This window comes from Bombus vancouverensis, chromosome 9, assembly GCF_051014615.1.
Source record: "Bombus vancouverensis nearcticus chromosome 9, iyBomVanc1_principal, whole genome shotgun sequence".
In the NCBI taxonomy this organism is placed as follows: Eukaryota; Metazoa; Arthropoda; class Insecta; order Hymenoptera; family Apidae; genus Bombus; species Bombus vancouverensis.
Window position 1 is genome coordinate 8,050,335 of NC_134919.1, and position 25,850 is coordinate 8,076,184.

Sequence of the window (25,850 nt, forward strand, 5' to 3'; positions counted from 1 at the left end):
TATTAACGCGATACATTCGATGCAAGATGCATTATATAGCTCTGATGTAGTGATAGATGAAATATCTAATCAATGGAATCAGAGCATGCGATCCAATACATGTACCATCTTATCATGTGGTGTTTTGTTGGTTTTGTCAAGAATAGTGAGGATAAGGATAAATGTTTCACGCATGTCTTATGGATTGATTAAACAGCATGGAATTGGTTAGTTCGATTGAAATTGAGGAAGTGATAATAGTATTTTAATAGATCACGTTATTTTGCAATTGAAATGAAACGGGGACTTGATAAATTCATTAAACTGTGATATATTAAATATTTAATTCTCTTCATCCTTTTTTCAACAAATACTTTTATTTTTGTAGACGTATCATTTTGCATGTGTCATGTTTAAGCTGTAGATTTTCTTGTTTATATATGATCTTAATTTTACTATTATTAATTTTTATATTGTTAAAGTTTATGAGCATATCTGTTTATATAAATAATAAAAAATCAAAACTATATACAATTGGATATTTTATATATTGTAACCTAATAGCGACTTAAAGTTATAATAATTAACTTTGATAAATCTATCTTTAATTCCAATATTAATATCACTTTGATGCTTCACGAATTCACTATAAATATCTCATTACTTCACCTTTCAACCACCAGGGAAAGTTCGCTCAAAACCAGGCAATGGCCATTCATTTTCTCCCTCGTTCCTGTTTTCAATTTCCGGTGGTAGAGAGCTCGTCAAGACCGAGGAGCGGGATGAATCTGTGGCTTGCTACAGACACCTGCGGGATTTTGACAAACGTGTATCACGGCCAGTAGCAGTTTATCGATCCTGTCCTAATAAGACACAGCAGAGCAAAATGAGGCAAAGCTCCGTATGTACAACAGCCACACAGTGTAGACACCGACAGGGCACAGAAAAAGCGTGTGATAGAGAGAGAGAGGAAGATGAGGATAGATCTGATTAACGCGCCGTCTTGTCCCATCCACCTACCCACGTCTTCGAGGCTTGATTGGGGGCGATAAGCAGTTTATGAAGCAGCTCGGCCAAGAATAATAGATTAGCAAAAGACTGAGGCGTGAGACGATGTTAAAGGAAGAGGAAGAGGAGGAGGATGAAGGAGAAAGGGCGGTCAGGGTCTATGGGGAGGAGAATGCAGTAAACAATGATGGGTAGCCTCCCGCGTTCAGTAACTGCCGCGATACTCTAACATGGGAACTCATTACGGGGTCTCGCGTGAGCGCATCCACCTATACTTGATTGCATTATAATATGGTCTGATCCCTCCCTGATCGTCAAGTGATTCTATTGCTAGAAGCTACATCGATGCGATCGATAATCTCTTTATACGTATTTGTTCGATATCGTTTCAGAATAAACAACATATTGGATCGAATTTTAATAAGGAATTGGTTAACAGGGAATGGACATTTAACGGATCGTTGATAAATGTAATATATTTCCTTTTACACGTTCCTTTCTCTTTTTTATTTTTATTAGTGTTATATTTCTTAATTATTTTTATAAAAATATAAATATGAATTTAGTATTATTAGTCATGAACTTAGTATTATCTATCCCTCAAGGAATGGATTTATGAAAATTGGTCTATGGAAATAAGTAACTTATAGTGAGATAAGATATGAGAGGTATATTAGTCGATATCAACAATCTAAATCATATGACATTGGTTTAAAATTAATTAAAGTCAAAATTGATCCTTCTACTATATCGAATTTTTATATTCTTGGAATAAAATCGGAACGAGAAATCATATTTTATACCTTTCTTGGACTTAGAAGGCTTCTATAACAATTTTTAATGAGAAAAATACGCAGATGACGCAAGAGATGTAGCAAGGTAAACTCCCTTTGAAGGATGCGGCTGGCGCGGATATGTTCGCATACGTATAGTGGTACAGTGTATTATATGATGACATAGCACGGATATTTTCTGTTTTACAGCAATGCTAGAATTCTTCTTATGTCGGACTAGATTAATGCGGTGCAGATTAAGTTCTGGAGCTTAAGAAAATTTTCCAAGATTACATCCGTTATTACGGCATAAGAAGCTGGTTAATGTTGCTTTATACGTCAGAAATAGGTATTAGAGGAGATGATTACTTCCTGCGAGAATGTGTTGATTCCTCAGGCCTTTGATGACGAGGTACAAGGGAAAGAAAAAATTCGTGAAGAGAGAAAAATACTATAAGTGGCTCCACCCAGTAATAACAATGATCTAAGCACTCTGGATATTATTTAAAATCTATTAGACTGGTTGATAGGCGTCTGTACATTTTATTTGAAAATAAATAAGAAATAACAAGTTGGCGTAATAAATGATGTGTTTCAACTAATTCATCTGTATATTAAAAATAAATTGCAGAAAATAATTTGATTTTATATCAAGATTAGATGAACACGAAAGTTTCCAAGTAAGTTTTTAATCTAGATGACACCTTTAAATAAAATAAGCAATGCGGAGATTCAAATGTTACGTTTTGAAAACAATTTAATTATAAAACAATAAAACTAGCAACAGATTAATTTACAACAGAAGTATCTATATACTTTCAAAACTGTTCTTATTTCAGCTATCTTTGAATAAGGCACTACATAATCTGCGCATTTGAGACACTGTAAGGCAATTTGTTCTTGGACATAACAGAATTATAATGACTATACTTTAAAGAATTTTTATTTCTGAATCTATTTATATAAATAAAAAGTCAGATAGAAAATTATCTCACTTGACAGCCAAATAATGAATTAATAGAAAAAAATCATTTTCATGTTTAAACGAATTAACATATACATAATTATATATTGTTTAAACAATATCCAAATCTGGTTGAAACTAACGAAAGCTGATAGATAATTCTCCTGAAATAAGTTAATCGCATCTTATAATTGTTTCCTGTTTAAAGTTTCAATTAAAATAGTGTAACGATACAAAACACGATAAAGTGCACATTAAATATCAAGTAAATGCGGCATAGTAGCGCTTCGAGAGAAATTTGTACCTTCCTCTTAACAAACAACGGTCTGAAATTGGAAAATTATAGCGAACAAGAAACGTCAAACAATTTTACCGTGCATAATAACGTAACCACTTTAATGCATTTTGTTATCCAAGAGCGCGGGCAGAGACTAAAGTGTCGTTTAACATTCGTCGCTGGAGGCCAGAGGCAGTTAGAGGCCAGGACCTTGGGCGAAGGAGCTCCGCCGACAAATTATGAGTAATAGCTGTAGAATTGAAAGCTACAGAATATTTTGCGGTAATCTGGCGTCGAAGGAAATAGAATCCATCACGGAGGTGTCTACGAGGAACTCATAACCACGTAGCCAAGGTAAGATAGTGGATTGCATGCGAAATACTCGCGTTTGTCGAGGAATTGCCGCACAGTGAAACAAATAAGGAGAGGGAGAGGATGAGCGGGTGGTTTGCTCGAAAGAAAAGGCGTGATAAAGAAAAGGGCCAATGTACGGGGTGGCCTCGATGCATCTTCGTGTACGCGACAGCAGAAGAAGAAGAGAAGATGAGGGAAAAAAGGAGCAATGAAGAGAAGAAAAAGGTAGAAGGAATCGAGTGGGAGAAAAGGAGCCCACGAGCGTGCTTTTCTTGTCGCCTCCATTCACGTGTCATCAGTCACGCGAGTAATGAGTGTCGGAAATACAAGGTTTCTTGAGTCAAACGGGGCTTTGCCCTTCTCTCTCGTTTACTCTATTCCCTCTATCGCGCAGCCGACTGCTCCCCTTTCTCCGTATTTATCTCCCTCCCGTTCTATCCTTCTGCCAGGCGAACTTCTCCACGCTATTTATTATGGTCTGTACGTGCATACGTGCGCGGAAAGTAAAGCGCACGTCTTCGGGACGACATCAACGTACCACGGGGTATACGTACCTACGTACAGGGAAGATGTTCGTCATATCTCGCGTAAGGATCTACTTGGGATGACTTCACCCGCTGCGTACTCATTCGTGCTTGACATAGCGACGCCTACTGAAAGACAAATGGTTAGATGAACGAACGGATACGAATAGTCACAGTGTAGACTATTTTCGCGACAGCTACCAACGTTCGAGATAAATGACGAGACAGTTTCGAGAATCGAGGGACTGCGAATCTGTACCTCCACCGTGCGTTGGCAATGCCACAGAATCTACATGTGCATTCATAACGTTAATGATAGTCGAACGTAACGTTGATGTTGCAACATGGACTGATATATGTATCAAGTTTCGATAAAAGTATTTTGCAATTAACGAGAAATGTTAATATCGATGCTTCCATTGATTAATAGACTGTGAATATCCATGCATTTGAATGCGTACATAAAAATATACAAAAATACTTCAAAAGCTTCAAAGCAAAACGTGAGGAGTTGAACGAATTTTTATTTAGGTTCTGTTTCTGTGGTTTTAAATTCACAGAAATACGAATTTGCATAAATATCCGCAACATACTGATAAAGATGAATTCTAATTAATAAAAATTGTTTTTTATATTGTGGAGTGAAAAATAAATAAGGGTTCGCATAATGGAAATAGAAATTCGTGATTTGTATTGTAGTTCGTTTCACTTGGGCTGACCAATCAAGTCTTAATCTACTTTATCAAACCACTCGGGTTAATTCTTAATTGTCATAGTGTTTGTTGACAAGTATGGAGAAATTTATTCTATGTTATTAATCAAGATCTAAAATTTAGTTATTTATTTCATCTCCTTGTAATAAATGAATTCGCTTTTATAAGTCATTTGTTTCTTAAAAGTCGAACATAAATCATATACCTGGATAATCAAATCTAAAAGTTTTACAAAAAACAGAGTCGATCGATTTAGCTTCTTAAAGATACATATATGAAAGAAAGAAATTTCCTAATTAAAAATTAACCAATGTATTATTCTTCCTACATTAATTTCCATATTAACATAAATCTGGCAACGAATATATACTTAATAAAATAAACAGGAAATAGCTCCGTAGCATAATTGCTTTACTCGTTTCACTGAAATCCTTCATATTCAGCATTATTTATAGATACTTAAACAGTTCGTATTAGTTTTATTGAATCGTTAAATATACTCGAAATGGATATAGAACGTACATCATAACGACTACAGTGAAAATTCCTAGAATAAAATATGATTGATATCCCTCAGTTTATGAAGACGAACAAGGTCATCTCAAAAGTCAAATACAATTTATATTCTAGTTTTGATACGATTATTGATAAGCATTTCCGAAAAACAGTAGTCCATCATTTGTCGATTTAAGCGTGAACACGATCGCTCCTTGACAGTGATTGAGAATCGAGTTCGACCAAAATTGAATTAACATGGACGTGGCATTTATCATTTATGATTAGTTGCGAGATTTGCACGTGAAATGTTTTGAATTCCATGCAAGTACATCTTCTTATACAGGATGCTATATATATCACTTCCACTATTAGCGATTTATGAAAGAAGACGTAATATAAAATAATTTAGCTAGTTCTTATTTGTAGTCGCCAAAAATTCTTATATACATGAGTTGTATATATATGAGTCGTATATATATGATCAAATCCATAAACTGAAATCACGATTACAAACATAACTTTCCAAACATTTGCAACTTATAATTATTTATACCACGTACATACGATAAATAAATTTATAACAATAAGTCATTTGTTTTTTCAGATATTGAATATTAATTGTCCACTTGAACAATGAATCTAAGGAATTCGTAGAAACTGGCGTTGGTCAGTTTGATTTCTGAAAGTCTCGCACACGAATTAACTATATTCGCGTAAAGATCTGGATATATATCCATCTGACCTAATTTTATCGTCAATCCAATTTCTTATCTCTGCTTACAAAAGAATTTTCGATATTTTATCGTGAATACGTATAAGCGAGGATTTGGATAATTTTGGTAAAAAGAAACCTATGATCTGTATCGAAGGTAATGTGCAATGTGTATTGCATCCACCTGGTGGTTCGATATCAAATCTTTCGTCCGTTAATAACGTCGAACGACAAGCCTTCTCTGTTCGAAGAAGGCCAGAGAGAGCGAGTTCTTTGTTATCTTCGAGGAGGAGGCTATATCCGGCTAGTATCGGCTGAAGCAGTACGTGCTTCATTGTTACGGAATAAAATTTCATCGAGCGGACATTCCGTGCACCGGTTCGAGGATCAGCTTCTCCGGAATTCCATTTCGTTGGCCGAGAAACTAAGGATCTCTTCCTGCGTTCGTTAATAAAGAGTACTTTTATAACGATGTTTCATTACGCGGCGCGCACCCCATCGTTCCTTTCCTCCGGTAAGCAATTTCCCATCTATTATATCCTTTTCGGCGCGATGGTGTTAAAATTGCCGCGAGACTCTTCGCTTTAAATTACCTTCTTGCAAGAACGACAAGGAGGGCCATCAGGAGCGAAAGGACGGTCTCGAGTGTCATATCGAGTCGAGAGAATCGAGGATTCTTCGAGGCAAAGTACCACTTTATATCTCCTCCTATCGCTCGTTGCAGTCTACTTGCCCGAACGCAATTCCGCTACCTGACTATTCCTATGGAAAAGAACAAAAAATCGCCCGATTCCAATAGATATAAAGTTATCCTCATGAACGACTTTCTTGTATCATCACTGTTTCGATATTAGTCGTAGCGACTGTGGCTGCAGCTATACGGAGTCACACTAACCTCCTACGAGTTCTTTCACGTAGTAACTTACTAATAATACTAGCAAACTGACAAGTTACAAGTTATTAATTATAGACTAGCATTGTTTACGATAAACATTTTCATTGAATTAAACGTGTACTAAGTCGGTTGTAAAAAGGTACAAATTCAACAGTGAATGATCATATCTTTGTTTACAACTTCTTTACAGAGAATGCCTCTTAGTTGCGGCTCAAATTTATCATCACGTGTTTCATTACTATCGCTATTTATTACAATGGTATGTTATTAAGCGATCGACAAAATTTTGTATTCATGAGCGATGCGAGAACTATATTAATTATACGTGTAATTGAAGCCTCGTGAAAAATGAATTTCAATGTTAAACGCAACGAGCATATTAATATGCTGCTTGAAGCGACTTCCACGTCGATCTGTCCGCGGATACCGACTGAATAATTCAAAGTCTTCTAAATATTTCCGGAAGGCACTTTCACGGCTTTAAAATATTCCTCGTGAATCCCCTTATTTCCACGAGACTTCCTTTAAAATTCGTACAGGACGATGTATTCAGAGAGAAAACTTTGCATCTTTCAATTGATAATGAATAAAGGAAATTCACCTGTGATGTAATTCCAATAACGTTTCTGAAATGTAATCACTGTTTGGAATACTGTGGTTGTTCAGAATCTAAACTTCTTATGTAGAAGAAGGATTCGATCGGAAAGAAAGAAAAAATAGAACGTATCCTATTAATCATGATCTTATTATTTATTATGATCCTGCTTTTTATAATGTTCTTCGCTATGTTTTGTATTTTTAATTGCAAAATTGTATTAGTCAGAATATTGTATATTTAATAAAATATTTAAAAATAAGTGTTCTTCTTGTCTAATTTTTATTAATAATTTCACTAATTTTTATTTTGGTAAAAATACAATATCGAACAGCGTTAAACGTACATGTACGGTAATCTGCAAAGAAATCTTAATGACTGGCTCCGGGGTTAGTCTTTAGTATAATAATCCTAAACGTTTCAAGGTAGATGCTATTCCAGGCACCTAAATAAATGCTTTCGGAAATTAAGAAAAAATTCCAGAACTTTTTTTATTTTTCCCGCAGAGTTTTATATAATAATAGTCTTTTCATCTTATATCTTTTCATAGACTTTTATCGTAGAGATTACTAGTCGCTGCTAAATAAAATATTTCGCTAATATTTTAATGTATACCTAACTTAACTGATCAAGTAGATCGTCGAGAACTGATCAAAAAGATCATATCGATTTACTATGAAAAATAACAATATTTGCCCGGCTTCTCTGAAAGAATCATCCAATAACATAACGTTGATTTATTAAAATAATTTACAGCAAAAAAGGATCTTACTCCCTGCATGACTTTCGAATATTATAATGCTTCTCGTACAATTCATATCTTTCTAGTTTACTGAAATACTAGCAAAAAATAGCAGCGCTCCTTTTACAAGCTCCTTCTTCTTAACACACGAAGCAGCAAGAATAAAATAGATTGTGATTTCTCAAGAAAATTACGATTCACGGTTCGAAGAGTAGTAATAAAGGGATAAAAAGAATACGAAGGGCAGCGTAAAGTGACAAGAAATTCAGTGATACACGAAACGCGATCCTTTAACACAAAGCGTCGTGTATTTTGCATAGGAACGTTTAACCTAGCTGTCATCGTGAAGGTTACACGAGGATTTTCGCGAAGGTAAATACGAGAAGAGTACGCAACAAAATCCTTGGGCGCTTTTAATGAGGTCAGATTAATTACCGCGACGTATTATTAAATGCTGGTGGTGGCACCTCGGTAGTTTGAAGAGTGCGACTGGCGCCGCGAGCTATAATAACGGATAATTAAGAGTAAAAACAAAAGCAGGCTGGTTTTCACTATTCGACCCGGCTCGATGGAACGTCCCATGAAACGGATCGAGAAAATGAACAGGGCTGGGCTGCGCGATTCCGAATTATGATAACTGTAACGACGATCGTCCGGCCAATCGTATCTGAGCAACTAATCGCACCAACAAGGCCAAAAAGTACAACGTGCTTAATTAGCAGGCCGGTTATCGGGTCGAACGCGAGCACCTAACGTCAAACTGGTAACGAGCTACCGGGGGATGCCGGCAGCCCATTTAAATTGACTTGCATAACCGCGTTGCCAGAGAAAGAGAAAGACTAAGAGAAAGAGAGAGTGATGATGAAGAGGGAGGGGGGAGAAAGGAAACACGATAGAGAGAGAGAGAGAGAGAGGAAGGGGAGAGAGAGGAAGGATGACTTTGCCTCCGCCCCTGGTCCTGGTGGAAAGCCAGTAAAAACACGCATCTATTTCCATATAACAAGTTTATATATTACGCCGTCACCGGCAGCACGTAGTTACATTTGAATACGATGTCCTAAAGCCGAGAGCAAGCGGCGGCTGGTTCAGCAGAGCCAGCAGAGGTACACATAGGTACATCGGCCACGAATTAGGTCCGTGTGCACGGCCGGGCGATGAGCACCCAGCGTCGATTGCACTCCACGAATTGCAAAATGCAACTTGGCACAGCACGAACGCTTAACTTTAGGTAATTAGCGTGGGACGTTGAAGTATTTCGCCGCGCCAAACTGCCAATTACCACGGGCCCTCCTTCGCTTTACGATCGTCACACCCTGGAACGGTTTAAATTTCTTCGGACAGCTCTCAATTTACGACGCTTTTACTGCCCTAATGAATCTCGAGACGCTTCGGAACGTGAATTTTTTTCCCTTTTCCTCCCCTCATTTTTTTTTGTTTTCTTGTTGAAGTCTCTGTTGCGGGACCTCTATTATCCCAGCGAGCGCAAGTTCTTCCATCAAATCAATAGGGAGACACACATACGTGCACTCACGTTCATAGGTATTAGAATACCTCACCAGTATTTAGTCCAGTCTCATATGAAATAGGATGACTAGATTAAATTATTATCAAGGAAACAGTCGATCATGATGTTGCATTCATGCGAGGTTCATGATTTAAAAATTTCTAAAAATTATTCGCAAGACTTAGCTACAAGAGCGAATGAACAGTCTTCATCGTATATTTTCGTACGTTAATGGTTTCAATAATTCTCGAATAATTTCTGAGTTTACCTTTATTTTTATAACTATCTTAATACTTATGAAAGGAAGTATATATACAGCGTGAAGCTATAGGTCGTAGGAATCAACGTCGCTATGGCTTGAAGGTTCCTTGAGAAACATTATTTATAAAAAGTGGATAGTCACAGGCGGAGATGTAATGCGATGGTAATAGATTTTTTTCGCAAATACAGATGTAAAGAAGATTTCGAAGTACCTTCATCTCGCTTTCTTTTTTTCTAAATGAAGCTATGTATGGAGTACTTATGTAGCTGTTTTTTTATAGGTAGCGCCATAATAGCTATCTAGATGGCTTCAACGAGCTATAACGGCAGATGATTTGGGATAATGATTCTGGCATTACAAGTGATGTTGAAAGTGGTGACTGCTTCGTTGAAAAACGTGAAGGTAACCGTAAAATTCCCTCTAAATCCCTACCCATAAAGAAACAATCTCTTGATTTATTGAGCTCCCCAATTGATTTCTCTACATTAAAATGAAATAAATCAGTCGAAGCAAGGTAATCGCCCAGCTTATATTTTTTTATACCGAGCATATTTTTAAAACGTTCTTTTAAACAAATTTAATGTACCTCCACTTGATTTATGATTTAAATGATTATATATGATAAATATATCCGTTTTTGATAAAACTGATCTTAGATTGTCATCTATTACATCTTTCTTATAACGACATAAAAAAACGGCAAAACGTGTCTTGCTATTAACAATTGATTAAAAAAATTTTTTTCCCACAGTCAAAGAAGAATTTGGTCCTGGAAGAATTAATAATCTATTTTTGCACAAACGCTTTCAATTTTCTCGTTGGTAATAAAATACTGATAGTTTCTAATTTAATCTAATTTATAGTTATTAATTTATCTTAACATATAATGAAGTAAGTAGATAGTACGATTATTCTGTTGTTTTATACATTTCATTTCAACATATCAAACTTCAGATACGAGCTTTGTACGTATTAAATAACAAACTGGGGAATAACAATTTCATGCACAGATATGTAAGAGAGAAAATTAACGATATTTCAGTGAAATATTTTACGGTGTTACAGGTAATTCACATGTTTCTGCTTACTATTTATTTTGAGAAAACAAAGAATTACCATTAGCAACGGAAAATTCTTTTATTTCTCTTTTCACGTTTATTTTTAAAGCAGATATTCCCTATGCTTCGTCTTTTTTATGAAACAAATACCTAAAAAGATTACTCTACCTGGATTTATCATCCGGTACTTATTTTATAAAATCTTATTTACCAAACCTAGATATAATGCATCGCATCAAATATGCACCAAGTCGGATTACCTCTCTGAAGTATCTGAAAACAGGCGATTTAAACCTTAAATACGTTAACCAGAAAAACGCGCAATGAGTATAAAACAAATATTAAAACTGGTCGTTAAATAAGAAAAGCCGATGTTATCGAACAAAAAGCTGATTGTTTCATCGCGTAAGCTGCTATTCACTTAAACGTGTTTCACATCCCTTTAAATGTATCAGCACTTTCAATTGCAATAAAACGTGTTAGAAGCACATGTGTATAAAAATCAACATAGAAGCTACACGTAAGGCGGCTTATGGCGCTGGTCCGTAAAGCTGTCGGTAATCACGATCAAAGCGTAATGAATCAAGAAAGGATGTGCTGATGGTACGCAATTGGCTTAGTTCAATTATAAATAACACGACGGTGAATGGGCGAACGAGGAACTAGAAGACGTAATCACATCCGTTACAAGCGGAGGAGACGCGGGCCGAATTAATTATTATGAGGAAATACCTATGCCGCCTTATCGGCGATCGAGAAATTATGGATGGCTTGATTAAATATCTGCACAACGAATGCATAAGGACAACGAAAAACAACGCAGCGGGTTAGAGAGAGGATTCACGAGACTGGCCGCTGGTTTGCACCAACCACCGGGACAGTAGGGGGGCTGTAGTGGCCGTTCGAGGGTCACGGGTTGTTATTAGCGTTAAAACAAACGGCCGCAACGTAATTATCGGCCCCGTGCCGCAGCAGGTAACAAACGAGGCCGTGCGATAGCGTAAATATTCCCAAAACGAAAAAGCTGAACAAAGAGGGTAAACGAAAGAGATTGGGTTGTATGCACGTGAAGCTTGTGTTGGGTATCGTTCGTTTATGAACGACGGAGAGCAAAGATCGGAGAGAGAGAGAAAGAGAGAGAAAGTGAGAGAGAGAGAGAGAGAAGTGGGAGGAGAGAAACGAACAGGATAATCGGAAAATAGATGAAGAAAGAACAAAGGGAAAGGTTGCTTTTGTCGACGGGTCTGGACATTGCCACAATGCCGTAGAGCCATGTTATAGAGAAGTTTCGGCCGACCACCGTGAACAAAGAGTATTTGCACGGCTACTGTGCTTTGTTTGTCGAATATTTTGCCCATAATCGAGACACGAGGAACCGTTTCGACGGAGAAATACGCGCACGGAGGCCAATAGAATTTGCAGAGGCAAAACCGAACTCGCGCCTCTCGCACGCCGCGAATCGCGCGGCTATGATTCGTGGTTAATGTATCATAGCGCCGATTCGCGAACGGACAACGCCGCCAACAGAACGCGCGCAAGCGCAATTTGATGTTTATTGTTCGTTTTGTAGCTTCGCGGCTAAAAGCGTTTGTTATAACGACAAGGAGGAAATAATCTGGGTGGTGTTGTACAACGATTTTGTCATTAGTCGATGAGCGCAAGTGTTTGTCGGCCATTCTACAATAGCTCCAAACGAAATGGAGCGCAAATTGTAAAGAGAAAATGTTTAATCGTATCGTGTTGTATTGAAAACCGTTCAATAGCTCATTACGGCCTCGAAAAATATTTTGCGAACGACCAGTGCATCGTTTGCTGATTGTTTCAGTTGTGTTAAAAATGTTACATGTATTGATAATACTATAGGCAACAAATGATTAAGAATTGTATGATCGTAAAATTGTGAAGATAGGACTAACAATTAAACGTGTTGTTGTAAGAAATTTATTACTATTTTTATTTTGAAAATAGGATGACGCTTTATTCTTCGCGTTAATTGCGCATTTTTAATTAAAATGTAATTACAAAAGGTTTCATTTTTATGGAAAGGAAATCTAAAACTTACAAGAGTTAATTCTCAATTATTTTCGATTTAATCTTTTAGAAAGATTATTTTTTTTTTAATTTGATGTTGAAACGAGCGCTGAAACGTCGTATAATCCTAACAAAGTTGAAATATAAACGTAAATACTAAAAAATATTTCAAAAACTAACTATTCAATTTCATGGATTACATAGATTTCCAGCATTCAGCAGATTTAAATATTCGCAAATTTAAAATTATTCAATTTTGTCTTTAGATATATACTTGACAAATTATTATGAAATTTCGATAATCATATCCAAACAGATAATTCTTCCATTTCCGTGCAACTATAGTAGCTATACATTAATATAATTTAATTTATCTATAACAGTTCAATTATTGTTAACATAATGATGTATAGTATTAAATGTGTACCTTTCATTTTACTGCCTTTCAAATAATACTATTTGCTTTTTATCGTTCTTCGCTTATCTTTCAAGCCCTACATTAATAGGTTATTACGATCACGTAGAACATAAGCAGTAGATAAAACGCAGCAATTATGTAACACTTTTAAGATATAATTTCAGATAAATATAAATATAGAGATCAAAATGAAAATCTTCTGGAGTCTTAATCACCAGGAAAGAGAATCAAAAAGGGAATAAAATTGTAATGACAATATAAGAAATAAAATATTTCAGTTTCGATTTCTACATAAAACAAGTGGGAAAATTTCGCCGACGACTTAATTCCAGAAATTATTTTTCTATATTTTTAGAATTCATTTTACAGTAACTTGTAAACCAATGTTCGCAAGCTACGCTACAGAAACTATACACGCCCCTTTACTTGAAATTTTTTACCTTAATGAAACGTATTTAATACGCGAATGTAGCTACACTGGCTCCGAAATATTAAATACATGCACGCACCTGTTTCGTATGCATATTTCATGAAACACCAAGGTGAAAGACCATTTATATTTTGAATTGCGCTTTAAACTGAAAAATAATAGAAAATATATTTTTCAGCAGCGCGGTGTATGTATGGTATTGTACAAAAGTCCTAAGCCATTTAGAATGATTTTATAATTACAATTAATTGTATATTTTTATGAAATATGTTTACGGTGGTTACACGGAGACAAATTTTTAGACATTCTCCTTATGATTGTATTTATTCCTAGACCTTTCTGCTTTAAAAATTTTTAAAAAATAATTCAATAAATAAAGTCTTGAATTACATATATAGTTATAAATATTATAACGTTTACTCGTTATATTTATTAAAATTGAATTATACTAATTATATAAAAATTGTTTGAAGTGCTTGAAGCTTGAAATACCAACAATAAGATAGTAGATTCGTCGAATGATTATTTAACTAGAGCTTCTAAGAAATTTTTCCTATCGAAACGATAAATAACCACACATAATATTACACCAAATTAATCAACATCTTTTTAACAAATTACCAATACTTCTTGAATTCAACACTTGTTAAGAGATAACAATAGATTCAAAATACGACCAAGTATTTTTACATTTATTTATGAAATCAAATTCCGTTTCAGCATAGTACGGTATATACCAACTTGCGTGTGATGCTTTAAATAAGAATCTCATTGAATACAATCATAATCGTTCAACTCTATATTGGCAAACAATCAAACTGGTGGAGAAATCGCCAAGATCGGATTCGAGTCGTGTAGCTCGTTAGCAAAGTTAGATGGTTCGAACATTGGGATCCACCGGTTTAAACCGAATAAGGTTCTGATGCCAGATTATTCAATAAAGCATCTTGTATCAATTGTAAACCATACTCTCTGTGGATTAAATTGATCGGTACGTTAGCGCACCTTAATGAATCCGTTCGTGACCATTCTCTGATTTCGCGTAATGAATAATACGAAGCTCTCTCTCTCTCGAGCGGTGACGAATATCGTTGGCTATCGATTCAAGATCTACGCTCGATCACGAAAAGCAGTATACCCTCTGCACTACGTGTGCATGCGGAGGCTCCTCCCGGTTCGAAGATAATGAGGATTTTCAAATTACCTTGGGACATCGTTATGATGTTCGGAGAATTAACGATGGGTGGATATCTTCTCCGCGTGGGGAACCGTGCGAACACACATTCCTCGGTATATTAGGTTTAGGTAAGCATGCGAGTTAATCACGTAGACACAAAATGCAATATGCAAAAGAAGAGACAGAGATATCTAAAGATAGAGAAAGGTGAGAAGGGAGAGGAACGAGAGAGAGAGAGAGAGGGAGATAAAGAGATAAAGGAGATTCTAACTCTCTGTACGATCAACGCTGCGGGAGCAGAGTAGATAGGTGCATCCTCCCGTTCCGAGTAAGAGTCGATAGATTGGACTTACTTCGTCTCTGCCTGTTTATGCTTCTCCTTCTTTTATTTTCTCCTTCTCCTTTCGATTCAGTGATCTTCCCTTTCTCCCGTTCTCGTTCGCCGGGGCAACTGTAGCTCCGTTTTGTGAAGGACTCTCGAAATGAATGGTATAACATTAAGCGTATCGAGGATATAAGGCGGAAATTCTGCGAAGATTCGTTGAATTCTAGCAGAGATTCCCATTGAAAAGTTATAGCTTGGTCTGGGTACCGTGTATATGCGGATGATATAACAAGGATGTAGGGATATAGGATGATATCGTATTTTAATTAGTTATACGAGAAATGAGATTTCTCGTATTTCCTTTATATATTTGTAACATATATTTGTATATACCTATATTTCAAAATGTATTTATACGTACTTTTAATATTTTGTATAATTGCAGATACTTTATATAAAAAGTATTATACTACTAAAGAGTACTACTTATGATAATAAAGCAAACAACCTGTGCTTCATATAGCCAAGGATACAATAGCTGGTAATATGATTTAACATATATAATCATAATATAACTGTTCTTCTATTTTGATATTATCAATCCTAATGCAGGAATTTTTATACAAAAATCGATACTATTAATTTCTAGTATAAGGATTTTCATGGAAAAGCACAATGCACATCTCATAATTCCTTTCCCAACAACCAACTGCTTCATCGCAATGTCCATCATCATTCTAAAATTTCCTATTTCTAGAATCAAAAAAGCATAAAATTGTAAGAAACGCGGAAGAAAGGTCAGAATGATGTGTCAGTTTTCTATTCATGAGCTCTGGAAAGTGAGATCTCGCCACGTGACCGAAATGGCCGATGTCGAATTAGTTACGTAACACGGGTGTGAAAGAAGCGAGTGATTTACGCATCCATGGCAATAGCAGCGCTACGTTTGACTTCACGTTTTACCCCTCAGGCTCCCTTTAGCCCCGCTTCAAGTTCATGGTATCTCTCTCTCGGTATCGTTCTCGTCGAGCGTTCCACAGGAGCGTCACTCCCACTCCGCTACTTCCTCTTCTTCTGGCCGGTTTCTCATAGTTGCGACCTTGCAATGCTGCAGGAAGGCCTGCCGCTCACCGTTCCCCGGGCCTCATAGGTCGGCGTGTTGGACCGTTGCAGCTGCAGCAGAGGAACCAAGACGACGAGTCGATGATAGTATGTAGTGTTGGCCGATGGTGGTAGTGACCGATGGTGGTGGCGGTGGCGGCAGTGGCAACGGCAGCGAGCCACGAGGAGGCAGTTGCAGCAGCGCTGGTTCACCTCGTACTACGAGGACGAGACATTGGCCTACCACGCTCGACCTTGCCAGTTCGTTACTCTTTCCCGCTTCTCTTATGCATTATACGCGGCTATCCGGCTATGTTCGTGCCATCCCTTCCCTTCTGTCCTTCTTTCTACTCGCTCTTCCTTCTTCCCGCTTCGCCGCTTCCATTTAATGCCTCTCCTCTATCTCTTCCCCACTCTATTTCTATCATAGTTGCTTCGCTTCTCTCTAGTCGTCGTACCAACTCTTCTATACCTCGCAACTCTCTCTCTACCATCTTCCCGATCCGGCTTTCTTTTTATATATCCATATAACATACGTACACCTTCCTCCATCTGTCTCTTTCTTCTTTCTTACGTCGGTTGAACTGCTCACCGTGGAAGAAAAGCATGCGTAAGCCGCTTCGTCATCATCGCACGGTCTCATTTATCGTGACTACGTTTCCCTCGAGTCACGAAGCACGGATCAGAAGAAGGAATACGATGGGAGTATTACGTTGTCGACGGTGGTCGAGCTCCGTTGCTCCAGCTTCAAGGGGAATACCCTTCGCGACTCGAATTATAATTAATTAACAACAGTCGTGCGCCGCGCCACGGTCCGTGATAATATGTCGGCTGGCTCCATCAAGCTTCGTTAACGCAGCGATTCTCCCAACAACCACGACCGCCACTCTCAGGGACTATAAATTTCGCAAATTACACCGATCGAGCGTTAAAACCAGTTCGAACAGTGAGAATCGGTTTCTTGTCGGGACAAAGTCCTCCGATGTTCTCTTCGACGAACCACATTTTACCAACTTTTTTTTTCCAACCCTGATCGATTAAAAGGGCCGGCACATCGACGCATTTAATTGGCGATGAACGCTCAGAGTATCCAGAGGACAAACCAGCCGCGAATCAGAAAAAGAAAGATTCTCCTTTTACTGCAAACACTCCGTACGTTTGTCATTTTAATCGAATTTTAGAGACAGGAATTTTAATCGATTTTAACGTAATTTGATTTTAGGTGGTCTTTGACTTTTTGATAATGAAGTTTTCTTAACTTTCAAGAATTTGTAAATAATATTTAAGATATTTTTATTCAATTAATATAAAGATTTTGTTATACCGAATCATACATTAATCGCTAAGTATCTAAATTCGTTTTTTGATATACGGTTGCTTTTGAAATATGAAATTTATAGCCGAGAAAAGAATATTATCAGAAGATTCGCTTCCTTTCATAGTTTAATAAAATGTCACGAATAAGTATAATAAGCGTATAATATTTAAGAAATACAGTGCGTAGATATGTAATTTTCAAATCAATCATTCCCTTAGTGAAAATTTATAACAATAAAATATTGGACTATAGAAACATAAAAAATATAAAATATTTCGGAAGAATATACGAAAAACGAATCTCGATAGTTCAAAATAAATCTCTAAACAATATTGTGTACATCTTCAAAAAACAAGTTTCTCAGAAATACAGATGTTGTTTAGGAGACAAGTATATCCATGTACAACCTTATTTACATTTCCATAAAATATGAGTGTACATACTTTCTCTATACGGTCGTTTAAATGCTCAATAGTGGAAGCTGTTAAAGACTCCACGCTAAATATAGCGTGACAATTACAAGGATGAGAAATGTCGACGTGTTAATCGAGGATTGAGTAACACCGTGAAATTTCCAAATGGCTTACCACCTGCAACGCGATGTATTAATGTAAATTAATGGCCGTTCGATTCGATCTCTTAAGACTTGCGGAGACGTCCCGACTTCTTGCTGGCCGGAAATCAGAGAACCGAGAGGGATATTCGAGGTTCAGACCAGGTGGACCAGGGATAGTATTTCTTGCGCATCGAGTTTGATCTGCACGTTCAAGGCGACAGCCGAGGATAATCGAGACGAATGTTTCGTTTAGAAGCGAGTCGATCGAATTCCTGTGGCTTTGAAACGGGGGATACGGAAAGAGAGACGTGGCCGATATGCGGCGAACGATCGAAATTTTTCTTCGGCTCGGACTTAACGGTGACAGGTACCTAGTCCATGTCAAATTGTAAGTCGATATCCGGCCGGCTAGTCTCTGTTCCTCCTTCTTCTTGCGCCAGAGTAACGTAGCATCTATTTCAGAGATATCTGTTGACTGAGAGGATGGATGTTAAAGCGACTCGCTGACTTGAACCGGGTACATTGAACTCAGCTGCCGCGCGCCGCCGCGCTGTAGTGCAACGTCGAACGCATCCTATGCTTATAAACCGTAACGACACGTGGAACTAACGGACTTTGCCTGCAGCCCATCTACACCCGCGGGAGCTGTTGCAGCTCTCTTCCTGTCTCACTCCACCAATGACTTCCGCCAACTTCATTTGGGAGTACGCGTGTACGCGCGAAATTGTGACCTAACATCGTATGATCTAGCCAGCAAAAGTCATTAACTCTCGATGGATGTTGTTATTACAGTCAGGTGCGAAGATGAAACGGAACGCGCCACAGACATCGGATCCTGTCACGCTTCGAACGACTAGCAATGGGCTTTGGCTTGTCTTCATTGCTATTCGGTAGTTAACGATACTGATGAAATGTCTACTTAGACGGGTAATAAACCAGTTTTACGAACAACTGTGCTCACTGTGTATATTATATTACATAGAAATCTATCTCCTTCCAAATTGCTGAGAATGACAGTAAAATTACGTCTCGTATTTTAAGATGCGCTATTTTGTGAGCTATGTGCACTCGATAAAGACTTTTATGTATTTTTTCGAGCATCAAAGATGAGAGAAATGTATCTGTAGCTTTTAATGTTTTTTATTGCAGTTGGTAATGTTGGTGTGGTAAAAAAGACTTTTGGAGAGGAGTAAATTAGAATTTTCAAAATAGAGTAGTAGTAAATTTTGTAGAGTTTATCTTGGAAAAAAATTAAGATAACGTAAAATAATTATTCTTTCGTTCATATTTCCGGGATATAAATTTCACGTTATGTATGATACAAAATTAAATTCGTCGAATCTTTCTTATCGGTAGACTAAAGTATTAAAAATTGATTTCCTTTCGATAAAGCTATTTTATGACATTCCATGTTCTTTTCCCTCATCCTTCATATTAAAATTAATATACTAATAAGGTAACAAGAAAGGTTGTTAGGTATTTAATATTTTTACCAAAATTATTGAACAACTTATATGTACTTCCATATTTTGTTTCTATCAAAGTATATGCCACTACTTTGGGGTTCCAATTTTATAATAAGTTAATTTAGATATTTACATGAAGCTAATCCATTATGTTGATCCAGACGTCTCAAAACCTTCTATTTTAATATAAGAATAATTGATTGTGAAGGTAACGCACCCAATGTACTCCGGCTCCAGAGCGTCAAACAGAGTTGAACCCGATTTTAATTAAAACTTTCCATCGAGAACGTAAATCTGCGTGGCATTCGCGAAATTAAAACGGACTGTAAATAAACGGTGTAAAGATTTATTCTTCCTTTCAGAAAGCTTGTTTCTTATACCAGGAAACTCGTAAAAGCTTCAATCATTTCAATTGATATCAAAATTTTACAACTTTCTCAATCTAAATTTACATGAATATTTGTTTCGCTGGTACTTGACATTTCTCTATTTTCATCTTCTGAAACATAAACGCAAAAAATCAGACCAATCTGCAGTATCTTAGAGAAAGCGAACAAAGAGGAGAAAAAAGAGAGAAAAGGAATAAAGCAGATCTGATCATTTGACTGGAAAACTTCTGCAGAATGAAAATTTGATCGATTACTACTAAGCAAATACAGCGAAGCAATGCATCATCGTTTCGAAGTGAACACTTTGATCAATCGTGGTGCAGTCGAGTGTTTCCGCACTCCATCCCGTATCCTCTCTCGGTGTTCCCGATGCACAACAAGTTCAAAGTACTTTTCGAACGCTATCTGCAATTCGAATTTCAATTTAAAATCGAAACCCTAGCAGTTAGGTATTGTTAGACGTAGTAACAAGCATGTGCGATGCCAATGAGGACGACAGCTACTTCCTTGCACCTACTCATTTATACTCATTTATTCTCTCTATACTTAGTTATTCGTTCCATTTTTCCTAGTAACCAAGTCAAATCGATCGGACGTATATATCGTAGCGATTAAATTAATAGGCTACTGTTAAATCGTAGTTACATATTGAGTTGATATTTCAGAATTGACACGACAGGTCTCATTAAAACCATTTCAGTCTGAGGTATACTTTCTTCGAAGCTGACCATCTCTGCCCGTAATGGCGGATGTGATGACGAGAGTAAATCTGATATTACAGGGACATTGGCAACCGAGAACACGAAATGTGGAATATTAGAACTATGTTCTAAGTCGACATAGCAAAATTGTAGCGTATAGTGTTCTATGATATACAATTACGTAAATGTTACGAGAAATTTCCTATACTTTTTTTTGGAAAACAAAGGTGGTAAAAAATTTCTTTGCAGTTAGATGTAAAAGTATAGTAGAAAGATGTGCTTTGGAAAATAAGGTTTCGCTACTAGTATACGGCTGTCAAGTATTAAATTATTAACTTTCTTCTTGGAATCTTTTGAAGAAAATCTCTTAGAAACGTAAATTGTACATATTATATACAGTAAGGTTAAAAAAATATATAATTTATTATACAAAAACATAATATCTCAAATATTTAATATATGAAACGAATAAAATTGATAATAGACATTCCTTAAACGAAGAAATAAAAGAAAATAAAGTAATCTCATGAAAAATCTGAAGAAAAATGAGGATGACGGATTAATGAAATTATTTCCTGGGACACAAAATGTGCGTCCATCGCTAGCCGACTGGAATGAAGAGATTCTCAAAGAAACAAGGGAGATATTGGCTTCTGCCTTCTCCCTTTTGTCCTAAGGGCAAGAACATGAAGTAGATTGATAGACGCATCAAAAAACTGTGATGTCTGTTCACAGACTTCCGACGAGCGCACGAAATGCCTCAATTATGAAGACATATTTTAAGAATACAATTTTATGCCTAATAGGATTTCACTTTTGCCACTAAAAACGAACATTATTGAACCGTTACAAGTAAAATACATTCAATAAAATATTGTATTATTATGTTAAATTATTAACAGACTATGGATGTTCATGAAATTTCATATTATTTGTGAATGTAACCAAACAAATAAAACTTAAAGATTTGTTTCACATATTAAATATTATAGTGTGTTTTTTTTTTATTTTTGTGCGTTGTATGCGCCCTGTATATTTTTACGCTTTTAATTTTCCCATAGATGGATGAACTAATAATCCGTGGTTAGGAAATTTAAAAGTTATGCACTACAGACCGAAATTTTCGAAACATTACATGTAAACCCGAAAAGAAATTAACTTTTTATACTTTTCCCTACCGTCTCCCTTCAATATTCCTTATCTATTTGATCCATAGTAATCTCGTCCTTTATGTACTCTTTAGGAAGACGGATCACTACTTCAAGGAGATATTAATGTATGAACAGCAGTTATATCCTAGAACGCAATCGGGGTATGGGGTTGTTTGTAGAAGCTACTGTAACCTCGAAGTGGCCTTTGGCACCATGATTATTCCCTTGCTTAGTATTCCAGTCATGTGCTGTAATAGATAACCAGTAAAAGATCTTTATCGAGTAAATTAAGCGATTGATCATTTGGATGAAATCAAGTTATCGGATATATGGTAGTGGCATATCATGGAAAAATAAGACAAAATTATTACCTATATTCGACGCGTTATATATTAGTTAAATTCGAGTTAAATGCAATGTGAATCTTCTAACGCGATTGTACATATAGCTTAAGATACGACTAATCTCGATAAATTGATAATTATGCACGAGTTACATAGATCATTCACGTGAAAGCTTTAAATATAAGATACTAAATTTGATGAGTTTCCATCCATAATAAATACAAATAACTTTCAGTAAGAATTTCTGTTGATCGGATCATCAGTAAGCTTGATGAATTTGAAATCCTGCAAATCTTTATCCGGATAATCGATATTTTACTGTACCCTCGTTAAGTTTTATAATAGTTATAACATTTACTGCTAGTTCTGATCAAAGCAATTTATCTTTATCCAGTGTTTCTGCTGAGCTTCTCAACTATAATCGGATAGCGAGTGATACGCCAACTACTTCATTACTCGAGTGTCATAACTTTCGTTGTTATTTGTAATGGCAATAAAATAAATTATTCTATCCATATATGAGTCGCAAACACTATCACATCTCACACATGCAGTAAGTCTACTATTGTATATATGATTCTACTATAGTAAGGAACATCAATCGCCACACGGATGTCTTTTGTTCTACTCCAAGATAACCTGTATATAATTAAATTGGCTCTAACGTCATCATGTTATCGCCGGGGGTATATTACGGTACCTACAAGAGCATCTGACATGTATATTTTGACATTCATTAACGAATATGAAAACAGAAGCACTTCTTTATTTAATAAAGAAGAACGAAATTTTGACAAGTTCTATTAGAAGACAATTTAACATATGCAATAATGACAAAACGTATCTGTACACCACTATATTTATTATTAGATTTATATGCACACTAGTTAAGTAAGTTCAGCCATTACAAATTTCGTATCACTTAGTAATACTTTCATATTATTATAGAAATTTGATACTATATATGGAACTGAAACGTAGAATCTAATAAAAATGAAACGCTTCATTAGAAAATAAGAGTGTGTACAAATACTTTTTGCAGCTACTATAAATAATATAATCTAGACAGTATGCTGGTTCACAAAAACAAACAGAAATTTATAAGCAATTAAAAAGAAATAAAAAGGGGAATACCTCAGGAATTTTTATAAATATTTTTGCAAATCATAATACAAGTAAAACTTTTTAGGTTTTAATAAACACTTCATAGGTTTTAATAGTAGCGAATTAGTATCAATTCAGAGGCCAGAAGCCAGAATATACATTCAATAATAAAATTCATCAATTCGTCCATTTTTTCCCATCATAACAATATCCACGATCTACGATATCTTCGACGATAATTTCGAAACGACGCGCTCGATATCATCTAGCGCGTTGTTAGAGTCACGAAGCTACGATGTGATCCAGCAGACAAGAAAGGAAACCGATCTTTCGGACTTGCTTTACCGATTGATTCCCTCTCCATGTCCGCAGCAAAGAGTTACCTGGCCGCCACTTAACGAGTACGTAGACATCACCATCACCGCGCTTTCCGAGGATCACCCAGCTGCTATGACTTATCAAATATATTCGATCGGCCGTCGATTCCCAGACGTTACCCCTGTATTTTCATATACGTGACTCGTTTTGCCCGTGATACTCCCTCTTTTGCATATTCTTCTACACTCGTCGAACGATCTTCTCGTTTTGACGTAATACGCCAACGAGAGGTTAGTATACTACCTATTGAGAAAGTTGATTCCTTCCCGAGAACATTTTCATTTTTCCAAATGATGCTCGAAATTGGTTTAACACTACAGCGCTGAATACGACCATCCACTTGTTGTTTTTTATTTCACGTTACTTTGCCGCCCTTAATCTCACAGTCTACGTCTTTATATTGGTACTCCGTGATTCTTCATACCTTCCTTAGAATATCAGACATACAAAATACCGTTTAAATTCTTTTCTGAGTAGTAATATAAGTATATATAAAATGTAGAAAGAAAGAAATATAATTATTGCTCAATTTCTTAAAAAACGTATTTACTTCTACCACTAGTCTGTTTGTTGAAAAAAGATCGTAGAAATAATCGTAAATCCCAATATGAATTTGAAAGAATAATGTTTATAGTGTTTTCATCCTTTTTGTTGTTTAATTTATGGAGTTGATCAATGTGACTTGTGCTGTGATTAAATATTAATCTGAAGCCTGACAGTTTAATTGTTATTTTATGTGTGTATATGCCTATAAGTAGTAGTATAAATTACAGTAAAGTATAAAATATCTTGGAAGAAGCCATTAAAAGGGAATAATATCACTGCTCTTAATTTTTTAATACACGCAGGTATTACATTATGTCTAAATACCTTCGTTCCAAGGAAATTTTCTTTATATAGGAAAAGCAATTCTTTCATTATTTGTAACTGCTCATAAATCCCTCATAAAATCTCATTACATCTCTAACAGTAGTTTAAAATAATACGAGTTATTGTAACGTGCGTGTTATCCATTGTCAGTGAAAACGAAGCAAAACGGACAAAAGAAAAAAAAATGAAGAACAGGAAGAATCAGGTACAATAATTAAACCCAGTAATTAGTAACAATTATACGATGGTAATTACGACGACTATAAAACTATAGCTCAATAAATTTCTGTTACAAAAGCAGTCGTATCGTATATCTTAAACTTTTAATTGTAGTTTTAATTGTAGTTTTAGCAAAAACACCAAAATTATATTCACCGCGGAGAAACAGATACTGCAATAAATAGTAGAATTATGGAAAACCGCAAATCGCGGTGAACGAACTGCTGGCGAACTTAATTTATTTCGACGCGTGTATGGCAACAGAAATTAAACGTAATATCCTGGATAAACAATAATCGTACGGTCGAACGCATTACGACGTTTTGATCTGTTCACATTGTGGTCGAAAGTAAATATTCCGCGCGCGACGTTCTATCATTAATAAGCGGAATGCGTCGACGAGCGTGCATTCTGTGGAAGTTGGATGCGGTAGACATGGTAAACTATATAATCCGTCGAACGCGGAAATTTCGCGTTCGATCGCCAAAGTGAATTCGATGTGCACAACTACCCGTGAAAATGTCCGGACGCGCGTCTATCCAGGAACATAATAATTGCGAACCTGGAATGTAATATGTCATAGTAATCCTCAGTTTCGTGCACGGAAAACCTGAATTAAATTCGATTCCATATCCATTCACGTTTTCTATGTTCGTTTAATATACAGTTGTTCACGAAGGTATCGAACACTTGTAGATACTTTCTCATGCTGAGATGTTTCTCATGCGAAACATCTTGAGATTTTATTGGCACTATAATGACTATTATGATTATGTTGGTAAACTTTGAATCAAATCTGGAAACACACATAGAAACTACAAGATATTTAGTACAAATATATTACAAATATATATATATATATGCCATAGAGATCATAGCAAGAGTTTAAACAGTTAATTATTCAATATATAAATAAGTTTCAATATTCAATGGGATAAAGAGGGATCTTATACAGAAACGACGTACATTTTAATGGTGTTCTAATTTGATCAGTTGTTGATTCATGTTCTTAAA

General features: G+C 36.1%; 1 protein-coding gene across 5 annotated transcripts in view; it reads right to left on the bottom strand.

Annotated features, from left to right (window-relative positions):
- Window positions 1-311: 311 nt before the first annotated feature.
- Window positions 312-25,850, bottom strand: part of LOC117163816 (Autophagy-related 16) — a 235,837-nt gene continuing 210,298 nt past the window's right edge. For 2 of the 5 annotated variants that reach the window (XM_076621468.1, XM_076621471.1), the window contains 2 exons: window positions 3,910-4,005; window positions 312-787 (listed from right to left, as the gene is read on the bottom strand). In XM_076621468.1, the coding sequence (XP_076477583.1) occupies window positions 3,910-4,005 (96 nt within the window). In that variant the 3' untranslated portion in view covers window positions 312-787. Of the gene's footprint in view, window positions 788-3,909; window positions 4,009-10,955; window positions 11,132-25,850 lie in introns of those variants that run through there. The other 3 variants (XM_076621469.1, XM_076621472.1, XM_076621470.1) reach the window with 3 other exon arrangements.